The 21,806-nt window shown below is 52.1% G+C and overlaps 1 protein-coding gene across 1 annotated transcript in view; it reads right to left on the bottom strand.

The window, feature by feature from the left end:
- LOC310947103 (S-arrestin-like) overlaps positions 1-21,555 on the bottom strand; it is a gene marked incomplete at its 3' end in the record, with an annotated part of 36,893 nt that extends 15,338 nt beyond the window's left edge. Inside the window, exons 1-6 of the mRNA XM_083913771.1 lie at positions 21,462-21,555; positions 18,221-18,281; positions 16,291-16,335; positions 12,422-12,621; positions 11,280-11,339; positions 6,785-6,852 (exon numbers count right to left, since the gene is read on the bottom strand). Of these exons, the coding sequence (XP_083769897.1) occupies positions 6,785-6,852; positions 11,280-11,339; positions 12,422-12,621; positions 16,291-16,335; positions 18,221-18,281; positions 21,462-21,509 (482 nt within the window). The 5' untranslated portion in view covers positions 21,510-21,555. The remainder of the gene's footprint in view (positions 1-6,784; positions 6,853-11,279; positions 11,340-12,421; positions 12,622-16,290; positions 16,336-18,220; positions 18,282-21,461) is intronic.
- Between the last annotated feature and the right edge of the window lie 251 nt (positions 21,556-21,806).

Below are 21,806 nucleotides of genomic sequence, written 5' to 3'. Positions count from 1 at the left end.
GAGGACAGAGGAGAGAGGAGAGAGGACAGAGGACAGAGGAGAGAGGACAGAGGACAGAGGACAGAGGAGAGAGGAGAGAGGACAGAGGAGAGAGGACAGAGGACAGAGGAGAGAGGACAGAGGACAGAGGAGAGAGGACAGAGGAGAGAGGAGAGAGGAGAGAGGAGAGAGGACAGAGGAGAGAGGACAGAGGAGAGAGGAGAGAGGACAGAGGACAGAGGAGAGAGGACAGAGGAGAGAGGACAGAGGACAGAGGACAGAGGAGAGAGGAGAGAGGACAGAGGAGAGAGGAGAGAGGACAGAGGAGAGAGGACAGAGGAGAGAGGACAGAGGAGAGAGGACAGAGGAGAGAGGACAGAGGAGAGAGGAGAGAGGACAGAGGAGAGAGGAGAGAGGAGAGAGGACAGAGGACAGAGGAGAGAGGACAGAGGAGAGAGGACAGAGGAGAGAGGACAGAGGAGAGAGGACAGAGGACAGAGGACAGAGGAGAGAGGAGAGAGGAGAGAGGACAGAGGACAGAGGAGAGAGGACAGAGGACAGAGGACAGAGGAGAGAGGAGAGAGGACAGAGGAGAGAGGACAGAGGAGAGAGGAGAGAGGACAGAGGACAGAGGAGAGAGGAGAGAGGACAGAGGAGAGAGGACAGAGGACAGAGGAGAGAGGAGAGAGGACAGAGGAGAGAGGACAGAGAGAGAGAGGAGAGAGGACAGAGGAGAGAGGAGAGAGGAGAGAGGACAGAGGAGAGAGGAGAGAGGAGAGAGGACAGAGGAGAGAGGACAGAGGAGAGAGGACAGAGGAGAGAGGAGAGAGGACAGAGGAGAGAGGACAGAGGAGAGAGGAGAGAGGACAGAGGACAGAGGAGAGAGGAGAGAGGACAGAGGAGAGAGGACAGAGGACAGAGGAGAGAGGAGAGAGGACAGAGGAGAGAGGACAGAGGAGAGAGGAGAGAGGACAGAGGAGAGAGGAGAGAGGAGAGAGGACAGAGGAGAGAGGAGAGAGGAGAGAGGACAGAGGAGAGAGGACAGAGGAGAGAGGAGAGAGGAGAGAGGAGAGAGGACAGAGGAGAGAGGAGAGAGGACAGAGGACAGAGGAGAGAGGACAGAGGACAGAGGAGAGAGGAGAGAGGACAGAGGACAGAGGAGAGAGGACAGAGGACAGAGGAGAGAGGAGAGAGGACAGAGGACAGAGGACAGAGGACAGAGGAGAGAGGAGAGAGGAGAGAGGAGAGAGGAGAGAGGACAGAGGAGAGAGGACAGAGGACAGAGGAGAGAGGAGAGAGGAGAGAGGACAGAGGAGAGAGGACAGAGGACAGAGGAGAGAGGAGAGAGGAGAGAGGAGAGAGGAGAGAGGACAGAGGAGAGAGGAGAGAGGAGAGAGGAGAGAGGACAGAGGACAGAGGAGAGAGGAGAGAGGAGAGAGGACAGAGGAGAGAGGACAGAGGAGAGAGGACACGAGGAGAGAGGACAGAGGAGAGAGGACAGAGGAGAGAGGAGAGAGGACAGAGGAGAGAGGACAGAGGAGAGAGGACAGAGGACAGAGGAGAGAGGACACGAGGAGAGAGGACAGAGGACAGAGGACAGAGGAGAGAGGAGAGAGGACAGAGGAGAGAGGACAGAGGAGAGAGGAGAGAGGACAGAGGAGAGAGGAGAGAGGACAGAGGAGAGAGGACAGAGAGAGAGGACAGAGGAGAGAGGAGAGAGGACAGAGGAGAGAGGACAGAGGAGAGAGGACAGAGGAGAGAGGAGAGAGGACAGAGGACAGAGGACAGAGGACAGAGGAGAGAGGACAGAGGAGAGAGGACAGAGGACAGAGGAGAGAGGACAGAGGAGAGAGGACAGAGGAGAGAGGAGAGAGGACAGAGGAGAGAGGACAGAGGAGAGAGGACAGAGGAGAGAGGAGAGAGGACAGAGGAGAGAGGACAGAGGACAGAGGACAGAGGACAGAGGACAGAGGAGAGAGGACAGAGGACAGAGGAGAGAGGACAGAGGAGAGAGGACAGAGGAGAGAGGACAGAGGAGAGAGGACAGAGGAGAGAGGAGAGAGGACAGAGGACAGAGGAGAGAGGACAGAGGAGAGAGGACAGAGGACAGAGGAGAGAGGACAGAGGAGAGAGGACAGAGGACAGAGGACAGAGGAGAGAGGACAGAGGACAGAGGACAGAGGAGAGAGGACAGAGGAGAGAGGAGAGAGGACAGAGGAGAGAGGAGAGAGGAGAGAGGAGAGAGGAGAGAGGAGAGAGGACAGAGGAGAGAGGACAGAGGAGAGAGGACAGAGGAGAGAGGACAGAGGACAGAGGAGAGAGGACAGAGGACAGAGGAGAGAGGAGAGAGGACAGAGGAGAGAGGAGAGAGGACAGAGGACAGAGGAGAGAGGACAGAGGAGAGAGGAGAGAGGAGAGAGGAGAGAGGAGAGAGGAGAGAGGAGAGAGGACCGAGGACAGAGGAGAGAGGACAGAGGAGAGAGGAGAGAGGAGAGAGGAGAGAGGAGAGAGGAGAGAGGAGAGAGGAGAGAGGAGAGAGGAGAGAGGACAGAGGAGAGAGGACAGAGGAGAGAGGACAGAGGAGAGAGGACAGAGGACAGAGGAGAGAGGACAGAGGACAGAGGAGAGAGGAGAGAGGACAGAGGAGAGAGGAGAGAGGACAGAGGACAGAGGAGAGAGGACAGAGGAGAGAGGACAGAGGAGAGAGGACAGAGGAGAGAGGACAGAGGACAGAGGAGAGAGGACAGAGGACAGAGGAGAGAGGAGAGAGGACAGAGGAGAGAGGACAGAGGAGAGAGGACAGAGGACAGAGGAGAGAGGACAGAGGACAGAGGAGAGAGGAGAGAGGACAGAGGAGAGAGGACAGAGGACAGAGGAGAGAGGAGAGAGGACAGAGGAGAGAGGAGAGAGGAGAGAGGAGAGAGGAGAGAGGAGAGAGGACAGAGGAGAGAGGACAGAGGAGAGAGGACAGAGGAGAGAGGACAGAGGACAGAGGAGAGAGGACAGAGGACAGAGGAGAGAGGAGAGAGGACAGAGGAGAGAGGAGAGAGGACAGAGGACAGAGGAGAGAGGACAGAGGACAGAGGAGAGAGGAGAGAGGACAGAGGAGAGAGGACAGAGGACAGAGGAGAGAGGAGAGAGGACAGAGGAGAGAGGAGAGAGGAGAGAGGACAGAGGACAGAGGACAGAGGAGAGAGGAGGAGGAGAGAGGAGAGAGGACAGAGGAGAGAGGAGAGAGGACAGAGGAGAGAGGAGAGAGGACAGAGGAGAGAGGAGAGAGGAGAGAGGAGAGAGGAGAGAGGAGAGAGGAGAGAGGACAGAGGAGAGAGGAGAGAGGAGAGAGGAGAGAGGAGAGAGGAGAGAGGAGAGAGGAGAGAGGAGAGAGGAGAGAGGAGAGAGGAGAGAGGACAGAGGAGAGAGGACAGAGGACAGAGGAGAGAGGACAGAGGACAGAGGAGAGAGGAGAGAGGAGAGAGGACAGAGGACAGAGGAGAGAGGAGAGAGGACAGAGGAGAGAGGAGAGAGGAGAGAGGAGAGAGGAGAGAGGAGAGAGGAGAGAGGAGAGAGGAGAGAGGAGAGAGGAGAGAGGACAGAGGAGAGAGGACAGAGGACAGAGGAGAGAGGACAGAGGAGAGAGGACAGAGGACAGAGGACAGAGGACAGAGGACAGAGGAGAGAGGAGAGAGGACAGAGGAGAGAGGAGAGAGGAGAGAGGAGAGAGGAGAGAGGAGAGAGGACAGAGGACAGAGGAGAGAGGAGAGAGGAGAGAGGAGAGAGGACAGAGGAGAGAGGAGAGAAGAGAGAGGAGAGAGGAGAGAGGAGAGAGGAGAGAGGAGAGAGGAGAGAGGAGAGAGGAGAGAGGAGAGAGGAGAGAGGAGAGAGGACAGAGGAGAGAGGACAGAGGACAGAGGAGAGAGGACAGAGGACAGAGGACAGAGGAGAGAGGAGAGAGGAGAGAGGACAGAGGACAGAGGAGAGAGGAGAGAGGAGAGAGGAGAGAGGAGAGAGGAGAGAGGAGAGAGGACAGAGGACAGAGGAGAGAGGAGAGAGGAGAGAGGAGAGAGGACAGAGGAGAGAGGAGAGAAGAGAGAGGAGAGAGGAGAGAGGAGAGAGGAGAGAGGAGAGAGGAGAGAGGAGAGAGGAGAGAGGAGAGAGGACAGAGGAGAGAGGACAGAGGACAGAGGAGAGAGGAGAGAGGAGAGAGGACAGAGGACAGAGGACAGAGGAGAGAGGAGAGAGGAGAGAGGAGAGAGGACAGAGGACAGAGGAGAGAGGAGAGAGGAGAGAGGAGAGAGGACAGAGGAGAGAGGACAGAGGAGAGAGGACAGAGGAGAGAGGACAGAGGAGAGAGGAGAGAGGACAGAGGAGAGAGGAGAGAGGACAGAGGAGAGAGGACAGAGGACAGAGGAGAGAGGACAAAACAATGACAACGACAAATTATAATAATGACAATAATAAAACTAAGAACGGCCCGAGGCCTCGTCTGGAGCCAGACCCAGGAGGAGCCTCTGGGGTCGGGGCGCTGCTGCACGGGGGGCAGTGAGGTGAGGGGCCTGGAGGGTCCAGACCCGGGCAGCAGAGGCTCTGGGGACGTGGAGCGTCTCCTCTCTGTGGGGGAAGGAGCCGGAGCTTGTGAGGGAGGTGGAGCTCCCAGTTAGATCTGGGGGGGCTCACCTCCACACACAGTCTGGATCTGGACCCGTGCTCCTGGATAGGGGCTGGACCCTGGTCTTCTCTGGAGGGGCCCAGGGTGTGAGGGGCCGGGCGGGTGTGGGGAGACTCTCAAACCCCCGGCTGAGCGCCGCGGTGTTGGAGTTGACCCCGGTGGACCAGAGGGTGGCCTCCTTACGCCTGCGGGTGGTGGGGGGGGGGGACTCTGACTGTTGTTGGTGCAGATGCAGCGAACAGCAGTTCAGAGTCTGGGGCCTTCTTGGAGACCCTGAATGGAGTCCTGCATGGGGCTCCAGTAGGGGACTCCAGAGTCCTGCTGGGAGACTTCAACGCCCACGTGGGCAACGATGGAGACACCTGGAGAGGCTGATTGGGAGGAACGGCCTCCCTGATCTAAAGCCCAGCGTCTGGTGTTAGACTTGTGTGCTGGTCCTGGATCCTCTTTAACAAACACCATGTTGGAACAGAAGGAGGCTCAGAAGTGGACCTGGTTCCAGAGCACACTAGGCCAAAGGTCCAGGATCCAGTCTGTGATGGTCTCATCTGATCTGAGGCCGGATGTTTTGGACACTCGGGTGAAGAGAGGGGCAGAGCTGTCAGCTGATCACCATCTGGGGATGAGTGGGTCAGAGGACGGGGAAGGTTCTGGACAGACCGGGTAAACCCAAACCAGTAGTGCGGGTGAACTGGGACCGTCTGGAGGAGGCCCCTGTCCCAGAGACCTTCACCTCACACCTCCGGAGGAGCTTTTCTGGCGTCCCTGTGGAGGTCGGGGGCATCGAACCGGAGCGGGCGATGTTCAAAGCTTCCACTGCTGAAGCTGCAGCGGTGAGCTGTGGCCTCAAGGTCTCAGGTGCCTCAAGGGGCGGGTACCCTGGAGCACCGTGGTGGCCCCCGGGGGTCAGGGGTCCCCCTGAAGAAGGAGGCCTTCAGGATCTGGTCTCCCAGAAGACTCCGGAGGTGGTTCTGAGGTCCCCACAGGTCTGAAGGGCTGCAGCCTCTGCTGGGTCAGAGGCAAAGCAGCGGGTGTGGGAGGAGTTCACACAAGTCCTGGAGAAGGACTTTGGGGGGCACCGAGGTGCTTCTGGACCACCATTCAGCACCTCAGGAGGGGGACACGGGGAACCGTCCAAGCTGTTCACAGTAAGGACGGGACGCTGGTGCCCTCAGCTGATGAGGTCATGGGGCGGTGGAAGGACTCTGAGGAAGTCCTGAATGGGCCCAACACGCCCTCTTTTGTAGAGGCAGAGCTGGAGGCTGATGGGGATCATCGTCAACATCTCTGACAGAAGTCACTGAGGAAGGAAACAAGTCCACAGAGGCAAAGCCCCAGGATCCATGAGCTGCATCCACACATGCTGAAAGCTCTGGGTCTGGAGGGGCCGTCCTGGTCCTGGTCCTGGTCCTGGTCCTGGTCCTGGTCCTGGTCCTGGTCCACATGTCACTCCTGAGGGGGGTCCAGTCTCTGTACCCCCAAAGAGAGAGCTGGGTCCGGATCCTGGGCAGTGAGTCTGAGTGGTTCCCGGTGGGGGTCGGCCTCCTCCAGGGGGGCACTCTGTCCCCAATCCTGTTTGTGGTTTTCATGGACAGGATATGGAGGCGTAGTGGTGGTGGGGAGGGGCTGCAGGTGGGTGGGCTGAGGATCTGGTCTCTGACGTGGTCCTGATGGCGTCGTGGGTCAGGGACCTTCAGCACTCACTGGATCGGTTCACAGCCGAGTGTGAAACGGCCGGGATGAGGATCAGCACCTCTGGATCTGAGACCTGATCCAGGATCAGAGGCTGGAGCTGCTGCCCCTGACACCTGATCCAGGATCAGAGGCTGGAGCTGCTGCCCCTGAGACCTGATCCAGGATCAGAGGCTGGACCTGATCCAGGACCTGATCCAGGATCAGAGGCTGGAGCTGCTGCCCCTGAGACCTGATCCAGGATCAGAGGCTGGAGCTGCTGCCCCTGAGACCTGATCCAGGATCAGAGGCTGGAGCTGCTGCCCCTGAGACCTGATCCAGGACCAGAGGCTGGAGCTGCTGCCCCTGAGACCTGATCCAGGATCAGAGGCTGGAGCTGCTGCCCCTGAGACCTGATCCAGGACCTGATCCAGGACCAGATGAGGGGGAGACAGAATAGTAACTCACTGTTTATCGATCTTCTCTTCTTGGTTTTCTCGGCAGAAAGCGTTCAACTCAAACTCCACCGCACATTTCTGTCACAACGACAAGTAACAGAGTAATAAAGTAACAGAGTAATAAAGTAACAGAGTAATAAAGTAACAGAGTAATAAAGTAACAGAGTAATAAAGTAACAGAGTAACAAAGTAATAAAGTAACAGAGTAATAAAGTAACAGAGTAACAGAGTAATAAAGTAACAGAGTAACAAAGTAACAGAGTAATAAAGTAACAGAGTAACAGAGTAATAAAGTAACAGAGTAACAAAGTAACAGAGTAATAAAGTAACAGAGTAATAAAGTAACAGAGTAACAGAGTAATAAAGTAACAGAGTAACAAAGTAACAGAGTAATAAAGTAACAGAGTAACAGAGTAACAGAGTAATAAAGTAACAGAGTAACAGAGTAATAAAGTAACAGAGTAACAGAGTAATAAAGTAACAGAGTAACAGAGTAATAAAGTAACAAAGTAACAGAGTAATAAAGTAACAGAGTAACAGAGTAACAGAGTAATAAAGTAACAGAGTAACAGAGTAACAGAGTAATAAAGTAACAGAGTAACAGAGTAATAAAGTAACAGAGTAACAGAGTAATAAAGTAACAGAGTAATAAAGTAACAGAGTAATAAAGTAACAGAGTAACAGAGTAATAAAGTAACAGAGTAACAAAGTAACAGAGTAATAAAGTAACAGAGTAACAGAGTAATAAAGTAACAGAGTAACAGAGTAATAAAGTAACAGAGTAACAGAGTAATAAAGTAACAGAGTAACAGAGTAATAAAGTAACAGAGTAACAGAGTAACAGAGTAACAGAGTAACAGAGTAATAAAGTAACAGAGTAATAAAGTAACAGAGTAACAGAGTAACAGAGTAACAGAGTAACAGAGTAACAGAGTAATAAAGTAACAGAGTAACAGAGTAACAGAGTAACAGAGTAACAGAGTAACAGAGTAACAAAGTAACAGAGTAACAGAGTAATAAAGTAACAGAGTAACAAAGTAACAGAGTAACAAAGTAACAGAGTAATAAAGTAACAGAGTAATAAAGTAACAGAGTAACAAAGTAACAGAGTAATAAAGTAACAGAGTAATAAAGTAACAGAGTAACAAAGTAACAGAGTAACAAAGTAACAGAGTAATAAAGTAACAGAGTAATAAAGTAACAGAGTAACAGAGTAACAGAGTAACAGAGTAACAGAGTAACAGAGTAACAGAGTAATAAAGTAACAGAGTAACAGAGTAACAGAGTAACAGAGTAACAGAGTAACAGAGTAACAGAGTAATAAAGTAACAGAGTAATAAAGTAACAGAGTAACAGAGTAACAGAGTAACAGAGTAACAGAGTAACAGAGTAACAGAGTAATAAAGTAACAGAGTAATAAAGTAACAGAGTAATAAAGTAACAGAGTAACAGAGTAACAGAGTAACAGAGTAACAGAGTAATAAAGTAACAGAGTAATAAAGTAACAGAGTAACAGAGTAACAGAGTAACAGAGTAACAGAGTAACAGAGTAATAAAGTAACAGAGTAACAGAGTAATAAAGTAACAGAGTAATAAAGTAACAGAGTAACAAAGTAACAGAGTAACAGAGTAACAGAGTAATAAAGTAACAGAGTAATAAAGTAACAGAGTAATAAAGTAACAGAGTAACAGAGTAATAAAGTAACAGAGTAACAGAGTAATAAAGTAACAGAGTAATAAAGTAACAGAGTAACAGAGTAACAGAGTAATAAAGTAACAGAGTAACAGAGTAATAAAGTAACAGAGTAACAGAGTAACAGAGTAATAAAGTAACAGAGTAACAGAGTAATAAAGTAACAGAGTAACAGAGTAATAAAGTAATAGAGTAATAAAGTAACAGAGTAACAGAGTAATAAAGTAACAGAGTAACAGAGTAATAAAGTAACAGAGTAACAGAGTAATAAAGTAACAGAGTAACAGAGTAATAAAGTAACAGAGTAACAGAGTAACAGAGTAATAAAGTAACAGAGTAATAAAGTAACAGAGTAATAAAGTAACAGAGTAATAAAGTAACAGAGTAACAGAGTAATAAAGTAACAGAGTAATAAAGTAACAGAGTAATAAAGTAACAGAGTAACAGAGTAATAAAGTAACAGAGTAACAGAGTAATAAAGTAACAGAGTAATAAAGTAACAGAGTAATAAAGTAACAGAGTAACAGAGTAATAAAGTAACAGAGTAATAAAGTAACAGAGTAATAAAGTAACAGAGTAACAGAGTAATAAAGTAATAGAGTAATAAAGTAACAGAGTAACAGAGTAATAAAGTAACAGAGTAATAAAGTAACAGAGTAACAGAGTAATAAAGTAACAGAGTAACAGAGTAATAAAGTAACAGAGTAACAGAGTAATAAAGTAACAGAGTAACAGAGTAACAGAGTAATAAAGTAACAGAGTAATAAAGTAACAGAGTAATAAAGTAACAGAGTAATAAAGTAACAGAGTAACAGAGTAATAAAGTAACAGAGTAATAAAGTAACAGAGTAATAAAGTAACAGAGTAACAGAGTAATAAAGTAACAGAGTAACAGAGTAATAAAGTAACAGAGTAACAGAGTAATAAAGTAACAGAGTAATAAAGTAACAGAGTAACAGAGTAATAAAGTAACAGAGTAATAAAGTAACAGAGTAATAAAGTAACAGAGTAACAAAGTAACAGAGTAATAAAGTAACAGAGTAATAAAGTAACAGAGTAACAGAGTAACAGAGTAACAGAGTAACAGAGTAACAGAGTAACAGAGTAATAAAGTAACAGAGTAATAAAGTAACAGAGTAACAGAGTAACAGAGTAATAAAGTAACAGAGTAATAAAGTAACAGAGTAATAAAGTAACAGAGTAATAAAGTAACAGAGTAATAAAGTAACAGAGTAATAAAGTAACAGAGTAATAAAGTAACAGAGTAATAAAGTAACAGAGTAACAAAGTAACAGAGTAATAAAGTAACAGAGTAATAAAGTAACAGAGTAATAAAGTAACAGAGTAACAGAGTAATAAAGTAACAGAGTAATAAAGTAACAGAGTAATAAAGTAACAGAGTAACAGAGTAATAAAGTAACAGAGTAATAAAGTAACAGAGTAATAAAGTAACAGAGTAACAGAGTAATAAAGTAACAGAGTAATAAAGTAACAGAGTAATAAAGTAACAGAGTAATAAAGTAACAGAGTAACAGAGTAATAAAGTAACAGAGTAACAGAGTAATAAAGTAACAGAGTAACAGAGTAATAAAGTAACAGAGTAACAGAGTAATAAAGTAACAGAGTAACAGAGTAATAAAGTAACAGAGTAACAGAGTAATAAAGTAACAGAGTAATAAAGTAACAGAGTAACAGAGTAATAAAGTAACAGAGTAATAAAGTAACAGAGTAATAAAGTAACAGAGTAACAGAGTAATAAAGTAACAGAGTAATAAAGTAACAGAGTAATAAAGTAACAGAGTAATAAAGTAACAGAGTAATAAAGTAACAGAGTAACAGAGTAATAAAGTAACAGAGTAACAGAGTAATAAAGTAACAGAGTAACAGAGTAATAAAGTAACAGAGTAACAGAGTAACAGAGTAACAGAGTAACAGAGTAATAAAGTAACAGAGTAATAAAGTAACAGAGTAACAGAGTAACAGAGTAACAGAGTAATAAAGTAACAGAGTAATAAAGTAACAGAGTAACAGAGTAACAGAGTAATAAAGTAACAGAGTAACAGAGTAATAAAGTAACAGAGTAATAAAGTAACAGAGTAACAGAGTAATAAAGTAACAGAGTAACAGAGTAATAAAGTAACAGAGTAACAGAGTAACAGAGTAACAAAGTAACAGAGTAATAAAGTAACAGAGTAACAGAGTAATAAAGTAACAGAGTAACAGAGTAATAAAGTAACAGAGTAACAGAGTAACAGAGTAATAAAGTAACAGAGTAACAGAGTAATAAAGTAACAGAGTAACAGAGTAATAAAGTAACAGAGTAACAGAGTAACAGAGTAATAAAGTAACAGAGTAATAAAGTAACAGAGTAACAGAGTAACAGAGTAACAAAGTAACAGAGTAATAAAGTAACAGAGTAACAGAGTAATAAAGTAACAGAGTAACAGAGTAATAAAGTAACAGAGTAATAAAGTAACAGAGTAATAAAGTAACAGAGTAATAAAGTAACAGAGTAATAAAGTAACAGAGTAACAGAGTAATAAAGTAACAGAGTAATAAAGTAACAGAGTAATAAAGTAACAGAGTAACAAAGTAACAGAGTAACAGAGTAACAGAGTAACAGAGTAACAAAGTAACAGAGTAACAGAGTAATAAAGTAACAGAGTAACAAAGTAACAGAGTAACAGAGTAACAGAGTAATAAAGTAACAGAGTAACAAAGTAACAGAGTAATAAAGTAACAGAGTAATAAAGTAACAGAGTAACAGAGTAACAGAGTAACAGAGTAACAGAGTAATAAAGTAATAGATTACCTTCCCCTCGTCAGAGGCTCCCGGCTGCAGAGCCACAGAACACGGCAGATTATCTGGGAACTGAAAAACAAAGTTCAGAGACTGGGACCAGGACCAGGACTGGGACAGAGACTGGGACCAGGACCAGGACCAGGACCAGGACCAGGACCAGGACTGGGACAGAGACTGGGACAGAGACTGGGACCAGGACCAGGACTGGGACAGAGACAGGGACTGGGACAGAGACTGGGACAGAGACAGGGACAGAGACTGGGACAGAGACAGAGACTGGGACCAGGACCAGGACCAGGACCAGGACCAGGACAGGGACCCGGACAGGGACAGAGACTGGGACAGAGACTGGGACAGAGACAGGGACAGAGACAGAGACTGGGACAGAGACTGGGACAGAGACAGGGACAGAGACTGGGACAGGGACAGAGACTGGGACAGAGACTGGGACAGAGACTGGGACAGAGTCAGAGACTGGGACAGGGACAGAGACTGGGACAGAGACTGGGACAGAGACAGAGACAGAGACTGGGACAGAGACTGGGACAGAGACAGAGACTGGGACAGAGACAGGGACAGAGACTGGGACAGAGACAGGGACAGGGACAGAGACAGAGACAGAGTCAGAGACTGGGACAGGGACTGGGACTGGGACAGAGACAGAGACTGGGACAGAGACTGGGACTGGGACAGAGACAGAGACTGGGACAGAGACTGGGACAGAGACTGGGACTGGGACAGAGACTGGGACAGAGACTGGGACAGGGACAGAGACAGAGACAGAGACAGAGACTGGGACAGGGACAGAGACAGAGACAGAGACTGGGACAGGGACAGAGACAGAGACTGGGACTGGGACAGAGACAGAGACTGGGACAGAGACTGGGACAGAGACTGGGACTGGGACAGAGACTGGGACTGGGACAGGGACAGGGACTGGGACAGAGACTGGGACAGAGACAGAGACCGGGACAGAGACAGGGACAGAGACAGAGACTGGGACACATTCAGTCATATTTCTGAAGGTCTTTGTCCCACATGTTGGACTCAAACGTGTCAGACCCAGAACAGACCACAGGATCCTGTGTCCCCTCCCTCGAGGACCCCTTTGGACCTGGACCCTGGTCTTAGTCAGAGTCTCAGCGTCTCACCTCGAAGAAGAAGGGGAAGGCGTTGTCCCCCAGCTTCCGGAGCAGCTTGTGCTGGACCTTGGTGTGGGTCAGCTGCTCCTTGTCCTGCAGCTCGGGGTAGACCTGCCGGGTCACCAGGAACAGGTCCCTCCTGAAGGCCACGCCCATCACGTCCATGTCCTGACGGCCGTACCGGAACGTACAGGACAGCATCACGTAGACTGGAGACACAGAGACGGGCACAGTCAGTCCACCGCCGCTCTCTCATTCCTGTTATTACACAACTATGTTATCAGCCAGACGGACGGACGCCCCTCCCCCCAACGTCACATACATTTCCTATTATGGTCAGAGGAAAAGAGGCGGAGTCAAAGTCTGACAGACGGCGGCTCCCAGAGGCGAGGACGATTGGATCCAGTCAGAGAACGGAGCAGACGGAGACGCTGCGTCTGTTTTTATGATTCTCTTCACAGTTTTACTGCAAACACGCTCAGATCCACCAACTCAGATCCACCTCATCCCACCGGCCTCACAACCGCCGCCCACCCCAGCCCACGCCAGCCCACGCCAGCCCACGCCAGCCCACGCCAGCCCACGACCTCCACACCTGCAGGACCGTCTGAGACCAGGACCAGGACCGTCTGAGACCAGGACCGTCTGAGACCAGGACCAGGACCGTCTGAGACTAGGACCAGGACCGTCTGAGACCAGGACCGTCTGAGACCAGGACCAGGACCGTCTGAGACCAGGACCGTCTGAGACCAGGACCAGGACCGTCTGAGACCAGGACCAGGACCGTCTGAGACCAGGACCGTCTGAGACCAGGAGCAGGACCGTCTGAGACCAGGAGCAGGACCGTCTGAGACCAGGACCAGGACCGTCTGAGACCAGGACCGCCTGAGACCAGGACCAGGACCGTCTGAGACCAGGACCAGGACCGTCTGAGACCAGGAGCAGGACAGCTGATGAGACTTTCTGCACAAACTGTCAGAAACCGTCTCAGGGAAGCTCCTCTGCACGCTCGCCTTCCTCGCCGCGGTCTGGACCTGACTGCAGTCTAGTGTTCTCTTCACAGGTGGATCCCAGGCAGCGGGCAGATGAGGGCGGGCTGATGGCGTGTAGGGGTCATGAGGGCGAGCTGATGGCGTGTAAGGGTCATGAGGGCGAGCTGATGGCGTGTAAGGGTCATGAGGACGAGCTGATGGCGTGTAAGGGTCATGAGGGCGAGCTGATGGCGTGTAAGGGTCATGAGGGCGAGCTGATGGCGTGTAAGCGTCATGAGGGCGAGCTGATGGCGTGTAAGGGTCATGAGGGCGAGCTGATGGCGTGTAAGGGTCATGAGGGCGAGCTGATGGCGTGTAAGCGTCATGAGGGCGGGCTGATGGCGTGTAAGCGTCATGTGGGCGAGCTGATGGCGTGTAAGGGTCATGAGGACGAGCTGATGGCGTGTAAGCGTCATGAGGACGAGCTGATGGCGTGTAAGCGTCATGAGGGCGAGCTGATGGCGTGTAAGCGTCATGAGGGCGAGCTGATGGCGTGTAAGTGTCATGAGGGCGAGCTGATGGCGTGTAAGCGTCATGAGGACGAGCTGATGGCGTGTAAGCGTCATGAGGGCGAGCTGATGGCGTGTAAGCGTCATGAGGGCGAGCTGATGGCGTGTAAGCGTCATGAGGGCGAGCTGATGGCGTGTAAGCGTCATGAGGGCAAGCTGATGGCGTGTAAGGGTCATGAGGACGAGCTGATGGCGTGTAAGCGTCATGAGGGCGAGCTGATGGCGTGTAAGCGTCATGTGGGCGAGCTGATGGCGTGTAAGCGTCATGAGGACGAGCTGATGGCGTGTAAGGGTCATGTGGGCGAGCTGATGGCGTGTAAGGGTCATGAGGGCGAGCTGATGGCGTGTAAGCGTCATGAGTGCGAGCTGATGGCGTGTAAGGGTCATGAGGACGAGCTGATGGCGTGTAAGCGTCATGAGGGCGGGCTGATGGCGTGTAAGCGTCATGAGGGCGAGCTGATGGCGTGTAAGCGTCATGAGGGCGGGCTGATGGCGTGTAAGGGTCATGAGGGCGAGCTGATGGCGTGTAAGCGTCATGAGGGCGAGCTGATGGCGTGTAAGGGTCATGTGGGCGAACTGATGGCGTGTAAGGGTCATGAGGACGAGCTGATGGCGTGTAAGCGCCATGAGGGCGAGCTGATGGCGTGTAAGGGTCATGAGGGCGAGCTGATGGCGTGTAAGCGTCATGAGTGCGAGCTGATGGCGTGTAAGGGTCATGAGGACGAGCTGATGGCGTGTAAGCGTCATGAGGGCGGGCTGATGGCGTGTAAGAGTCATGAGGGCGAGCTGATGGCGTGTAAGCGTCATGAGGGCGGGCTGATGGCGTGTAAGCGTCATGAGGGCGAGCTGATGGCGTGTAAGGGTCATGAGGGCGAGCTGATGGCGTGTAAGGGTCATGAGGGCGAGCTGATGGCGTGTAAGGGTCATGAGGGCGGGCTGATGGCGTGTAAGGGTCATGAGGACGAGCTGATGGCGTGTAAGGGTCATGTGGGCGAACTGATGGCGTGTAAGGGTCATGAGGACGAGCTGATGGCGTGTAAGCGCCATGAGGGCGAGCTGATGGCGTGTAAGGGTCATGAGGGCGGGCTGATGGCGTGTAAGTGTCATGAGGGCGAGCTGATGGCGTGTAAGGGTCATGAGGGCGAGCTGATGGCGTGTAAGCGCCATGAGGGCGAGCTGATGGCGTGTAAGGGTCATGAGGGCGGGCTGATGGCGTGTAAGGGTCATGAGGGCGAGCTGATGGCGTGTAAGGGTCATGAGGGCGAGCTGATGGCGTGTAAGGGTCATGAGGGCGAGCTGATGGCGTGTAAGCGTCATGAGGACGAGCTGATGGCGTGTAAGCGTCATGAGGGCGGGCTGATGGCGTGTAAGCGTCATGAGGGCGGGCTGATGGCGTGTAAGTGTCATGAGGGCGAGCTGATGGCGTGTAAGCGTCATGAGGGCGAGCTGATGGCGTGTAAGGGTCATGAGGGCGAGCTGATGGCGTGTAAGGGTCATGAGGACGAGCTGATGGCGTGTAAGGGTCATGAGGGCGAGCTGATGGCGTGTAAGGGTCATGAGGACGAGCTGATGGCGTGTAAGCGTCATGAGGGCGAGCTGATGGCGTGTAAGGGTCATGAGGACGAGCTGATGGCGTGTAAGCGTCATGAGGGCGAGCTGATGGCGTGTAAGCGTCATGAGGGCGAGCTGATGGTGTGTAAGGGTCATGAGGGCGAGCTGATGGCGTGTAAGCGTCATGAGGGCGAGCTGATGGCGTGTAAGCGTCATGAGGGCGGGCTGATGGCGTGTAAGCGTCATGAGGGCGAGCTGATGGCGTGTAAGCGTCATGAGGGCGGGCTGATGGCGTGTAAGCGTCATGAGGACGAGCTGATGGCGTGTAAGCGTCATGAGGGCGAGCTGATGGCGTGTAAGGGTCATTAGGGCGAGCTGATGGCGTGTAAGGGTCATGAGGGCGAGCTGATGGCGTGTAAGGGTCATGAGGGCGAGCTGATGGCGTGTAAGGGTCATGAGGACGAGCTGATGGCGTGTAAGGGTCATGAGGACGAGCTGATGGCGTGTAAGCGTCATGAGGGCGAGCTGATGGCGTGTAAGGGTCATGAGTGCGAGCTGATGGCGTGTAAGGGTCATGAGGGCGAGCTGATGGCGTGTAAGGGTCATGAGGGCGAGCTGATGGCGTGTAAGCGTCATGAGGACGAGCTGATGGCGTGTAAGCGTCATGAGGGCGAGCTGATGTCAGCGTTGTGAACAGAGAGGCTCACGGTGGCGTTCTGCTTCATGTTACGGACACGTTCGTTCCAGTTTCACTGATGTCACTCAAATTTAACGTAAACACACGAACCTTTCCGTCCTTTGAGCTGCAACGGGTCGATCACGACGACGCCATCTTAAAGACACAGAAACCGTTACAGTAACTATGGCAACAAGTCAAACCTTAGACAAGTGACAGAGAACGTTTCAATCAAGCTCAAAGGATCAGGAACAAGGCAGTGTTAGCCTAGCTTAGCACAAAGACTGGAAGCAGGGGGAAACTGTTAGCCTAGCTTAGCACAAAGACTGGAAGCAGGGGGAACTGTTAGCCTAGCTTAGCACAAAGACTGGAAGCAGGGGGAACTGTTAGCCTAGCTTAGCACAAAGACTGGAAGCAGGGGGAACTGTTAGCCTAGCTTAGCACAAAGACTGGAAGCAGGGGGAACTGTTAGCCTAGCTTAGCACAAAGACTGGAAGCAGGGGGAACTGTTAGCCTAGCTTAGCACAAAGACTGGAAGCAGGGGGAACTGTTAGCCTAGCTTAGCACAAAGACTGGAAGCAGGGGGGAACTGTTAGCATAGCTTAGCACAAAGACTGGAAGCAGGGGGGAACTGTTAGCATAGCTTAGCACAAAGACTGGAAGCAGGGGGGAACTGTTAGCTTAGCTTAGCACAAAGACTGGAAGCAGGGGGGAACTGTTAGCCTAGCTTAGCACAAAGACTGGAAGCAGGGGGGAACTGTTAGCCTAGCTTAGCACAAAGACTGGAAGCAGGGGGGAACTGTTAGCTTAGCTTAGCACAAAGACTGGAAGCAGGGGGGAACTGTTAGCATAGCTTAGCACAAAGACTGGAAGCAGGGGGGAACTGTTAGCATAGCTTAGCACAAAGACTGGAAGCAGGGGGCAACTGTTAGCATAGATTAGCACAAAGACTGGAAGCAGGGGGAACTGTTAGCCTAGCTTAGCACAAAGACTGGAAGCAGGGGGAAACTGTTAGCCTAGCTTAGCACAAAGACTGGAAGCAGGGGGGAACTGTTAGCCTAGCTTAGCACAAAGACTGGAAGCAGGGGGAACTGTTAGCCTAGCTTAGCACAAAGACTGGAAGCAGGGGGGAACTGTTAGCCTAGCTTAGCACAAAGACTGGAAGCAGGGGTAAACTGTTAGCATAGCTTAGCACAAAGACTGGAAGCAGGGGTAAACTGTTAGCATAGCTTAGCACAAAGACTGGAAGCAGGGGGAACTGTTAGCCTAGCTTAGCACAAAGACTGGAAGCAGGGGGAAACTGTTAGCCTAGCTTAGCACAAAGACTGGAAGCAGGGGGAACTGTTAGCCTAGCTAAGCACAAAGACTGGAAGCAGGGGGAACTGTTAGCCTAGCTTAGCACAAAGACTGGAAGCAGGGGGAACTGTTAGCCTAGCTTAGCACAAAGACTGGAAGCAGGGGGAAACTGTTAGCCTAGCTTAGCACAAAGACTGGAAGCAGGGGGAACTGTTAGCCTAGCTTAGCACAAAGACTGGAAGCAGGGGGAACTGTTAGCCTAGCTTAGCACAAAGACTGGAAGCAGGGGGGAACTGTTAGCCTAGCTTAGCACAAAGACTGGAAGCAGGGGGGAACTGTTAGCCTAGCTTAGCACAAAGACTGGAAGCAGGGGTAAACTGTTAGCATAGCTTAGCACAAAGACTGGAAGCAGGGGTAAACTGTTAGCATAGCTTAGCACAAAGACTGGAAGCAGGGGGAACTGTTAGCCTAGCTTAGCACAAAGACTGGAAGCAGGGGGAAACTGTTAGCATAGCTTAGCACAAAGACTGGAAGCAGGGGGAAACTGTTAGCATAGCTTAGCACAAAGATTGGAAGCAGGGGGAACTGTTAGCATAGCTTAGCACAAAGACTGGAAGCAGGGGTAAACTGTTAGCCTAGCTTAGCACAAAGACTGGAAGCAGGGGGGAACTGTTAGCATAGCTTAGCACAAAGACTGGAAGCAGGGGGAAACTGTTAGCCTAGCTTAGCACAGTCATTTACTCACCAACCGGATCCACAAAGTCACAGTGATCCACAAAGTCTCTCTTGCCCATGTAGACGGCCACCTGCAGGACAGAGAGGACGAGGTCAGAGGACGAGGGTCAGAGGACGAGGTCAGAGGGCGAGGTCTGAGGACGAGGGTCTGAGGACGAGGTCAGAGGACGAGGTCAGAGGACGAGGTCTGAGGACGAGGGTCTGAGGACGAGGGTCTGAGGACGAGGTCAGAGGACGAGGGTCTGAGGACGAGGGTCAGAGGACGAGGTCTGAGGACGAGGTCAGAGGACGAGGTCTGAGGACGAGGGTCTGAGGACGAGGGTCAGAGGACAGGGTCTGAGGACGAGGGTCTGAGGACGAGGGTCAGAGGACAGGGTCTGAGGACGAGGGTCTGAGGACGAGGGTCTGAGGACGAGGGTCAGAGGACAGGGTCTGAGGACGAGGTCAGAGGACGAGGGTCTGAGGACGAGGGTCTGAGGACGAGGGTCAGAGGACGAGGTCAGAGGACGAGGATCAGAGGACGAGGTCTGAGGACGAGGTCAGAGGACGAGGTCAGAGGACGAGGGTCAGAGGACGAGGGTCTGAGGATGAGGTCAGAGGACGAGGATCAGAGGACGAGGGTCTGAGGATGAGGTCAGAGGACGAGGATCAGAGGACGAGGGTCTGAGGATGAGGTCAGAGGACGAGGATCAGAGGACGAGGGTCTGAGGACAAGGATCAGAGGACGAGGTCAGAGGACGAGGATCAGAGGACGAGGATCAGAGGACGAGGGTCAGAGGACGAGGTCAGAGGACGAGGATCAGAGGACGAGGGTCAGAGGACGAGGGTCAGAGGACGAGGATCAGAGGACGAGGATCAGAGGACGAGGGTCTGAGGACAAGGGTCTGAGGACGAGGTCACAGGACGAGGGTCAGAGGACGAGGGTCAGAGGACGAGGGTCTGAGGACGAGGGTCTGAGGACGAGGGTCAGAGGACGAGGGTCTGAGGACTAGGGTCAGAGGACAGGGTCAGAGGACGAGGTCTGAGGACGAGGTCAGAGGACGAGGTCAGAGGACGAGGTCTGAGGACGAGGGTCAGAGGACGAGGTCAGAGGACGAGGGTCAGAGGACGAGGTCTGAGGACGAGGGTCTGAGGACGAGGGTCAGAGGACGAGGTCAGAGGACGAGGGTCAGAGGACGAGGTCAGAGGACGAGGGTCAGAGGACGAGGATCAGAGGACGAGGGTCAGAGGACGAGGGTCAGAGGACGAGGTCTGTGGACGAGGGTCTGAGGACGAGGGTCTGAGGACGAGGTCTGAGGACCAGACCTCCACCCGTGGGTCTTTCTCTCCTGCTGAGAGGAACCAGGACTTTGGGAACAGGGAGCTCCTGGCCGTCTAACTGCTCCTGGGGGCAAGGCACCACAGGCTGGAGGGGAGCGAGCCTTCCTGGTGTGGACGGACCACAAGAGCCTGGAGTACATCTGAACCACTGAGAGGCTCGACTCTCTGCAGCCCGGTGGACCCTCTTCTTCACCAGCTCCTCCCTCTCCTGTAGTCCTGGTTCCTTCGACGTCAGTCACGATGATAACACCAGGGCTCCACCATCCTCCCGTCCCCGTGTGCCGTGGCTCCCTTACGTGGGAGCCTGAGGAGAGGGTCAGAGCCGCCACAGAGGGGCAGCCTGGTTCCAGCGCCGGCCCACCAGGCTCCTGGTACGGGCCTGCAGCCCTGAGGTCGGATGAACTCCAATGGACCCGTGCTTCAAGGTTGTCCTGACATCCTGGGGTCCAGAGAACCCGGGAAGTCCTTCTGCAACGTTTCTGGTGGACAAGATGACAGGAGGACACCTGGAGTACGTCAGCGCAGACCTGCAGAACCAACCAAGCCCCCTCCGGTCTCCTGCAGCCTCAGTGCCACGTCACCCTCGGTCCCACATCTGCCACCACCGGATGGTAAAACAGCTGTTCTGTCTATCGCAGACCGTTTCTCAAAGATGGCTCCCGTCAGCTACAGAGACGGCCCAGCTGCTCCTACACCACGTCTCTCCCCGTCATGGGACTCCTGTGGACGTGGTCTCAGACAGGGGGCCCCAAAACAAAGCACTCTCCCTGGTACCGGACCTTTGTCTCCCTGGTACCGAGCCTTTGTCTCCCTGGTACCGAGCCTTTGTCTCCCTGGTACCGAGCCTTTGTCTCCCTGGTACCGGACCTTTGTCTCCCTGGTACCGGACCTTTGTCTCCCTGGTACCGAACCTTTGTCTCTGAGCCTTTGTCTCCCTGGTACCGAGCCTTTGTCTCCCTGGTCCTGAGCCTTTGTCTCCCTGGTGCCGAGCCTTTGTCTCCCTGGTACCGAGCCTTTGTGTCCCTGGTGCCGAGCCTTTGTCTCCCTGGTACCGGACCTTTGTCTCCCTGGTACCGGACCTTTGTCTCCCTGGTACCGGACCTTTGTCTCCCTGGTACCGAGCCTTTGTCTCCCTGGTACCGAGCCTTTGTGTCCCTGGTACCGAGCCTTTGTGTCCCTGGTAACGAGCCTTTGTCTCCCTGGTACCGGACCTTTGTCTCCCTGGTACCGAGCCTTTGTCTCCCTGGTACCGAGCCTTTGTCTCCCTGGCACCGAGCCTTTGTGTCCCTGGTACCGGACCTTTGTCTCCCTGGTACCGAGCCTTTGTCTCCCTGGCACCGAGCCTTTGTGTCCCTGGTACCGGACCTTTGTCTCCCTGGTACCGGACCTTTGTGTCCCTGGTACCGAGCCTTTGTCTCCCTGGTACCGAGCCTTTGTCTCCCTGGTACCGAGCCTTTGTCTCCCTGGCACCGAGCCTTTGTGTCCCTGGTACCGGACCTTTGTCTCCCTGGTACCGGACCTTTGTGTCCCTGGTACCGAGCCTTTATCTCCCTGGTACCGAGCCTTTGTCTCCCTGGTACCGAGCCTTTGTCTCCCTGGCACCGAGCCTTTGTGTCCCTGGTACCGGACCTTTGTCTCCCTGGTACCGAGCCTTTGTCTCCCTGGCACCGAGCCTTTGTGTCCCTGGTACCGGACCTTTGTCTCCCTGGTACCGAGCCTTTGTCTCCCTGGTACCGGACCTTTGTCTCCCTGGTACCGGACCTTTGTGTCCCTGGTACCGAGCTGCTGCGTCTGAGCTCCAGTGAACTGTTGAAGTGTCTCTGTGTGTTCTGGGTCTTTGGTTCTGGACTTGGGTCCAAACATCGTCAAACTTTTAACAAAGAACCTTTAAATAAAGTCCGTTTTTAATGGATCAGAACTTTTGCACTTACCGACTTGTCGCGGGACACTTTCTTGAAGACGACGTGTTTGGGACTCATGATGACGAGCGAGGAGACGACCTGAGGGACGAGGAGACGACCTGAGGGACGAGGAGACGACCTGAGGGACGAGGAGACGACCTGAGGGACGAGGAGACGACCTGAGGGACGAGGAGACGACCTGAGGGACGAGGAGACGACCTGAGGGACGAGCGAGGAGACGACCTGAGGGACGAGGAGACGACCTGAGGGACGAGAGACGACCTGAGGGACGAGGAGACGACCTGAGGGACGAGGAGACGACCTGAGGGACGAGCGAGGAGACGACCTGAGGGACGAGGAGACGACCTGAGGGAC

The sequence above is a fragment of the Echiichthys vipera genome (assembly GCF_963691815.1).
Source record: "Echiichthys vipera genome assembly, chromosome: 5".
Classification (NCBI taxonomy): Eukaryota; Metazoa; Chordata; class Actinopteri; order Perciformes; family Trachinidae; genus Echiichthys; species Echiichthys vipera.
Note: the sequence above shows the minus strand (reverse complement) of the source record. Positions and strands in the feature narration are given on the sequence as shown.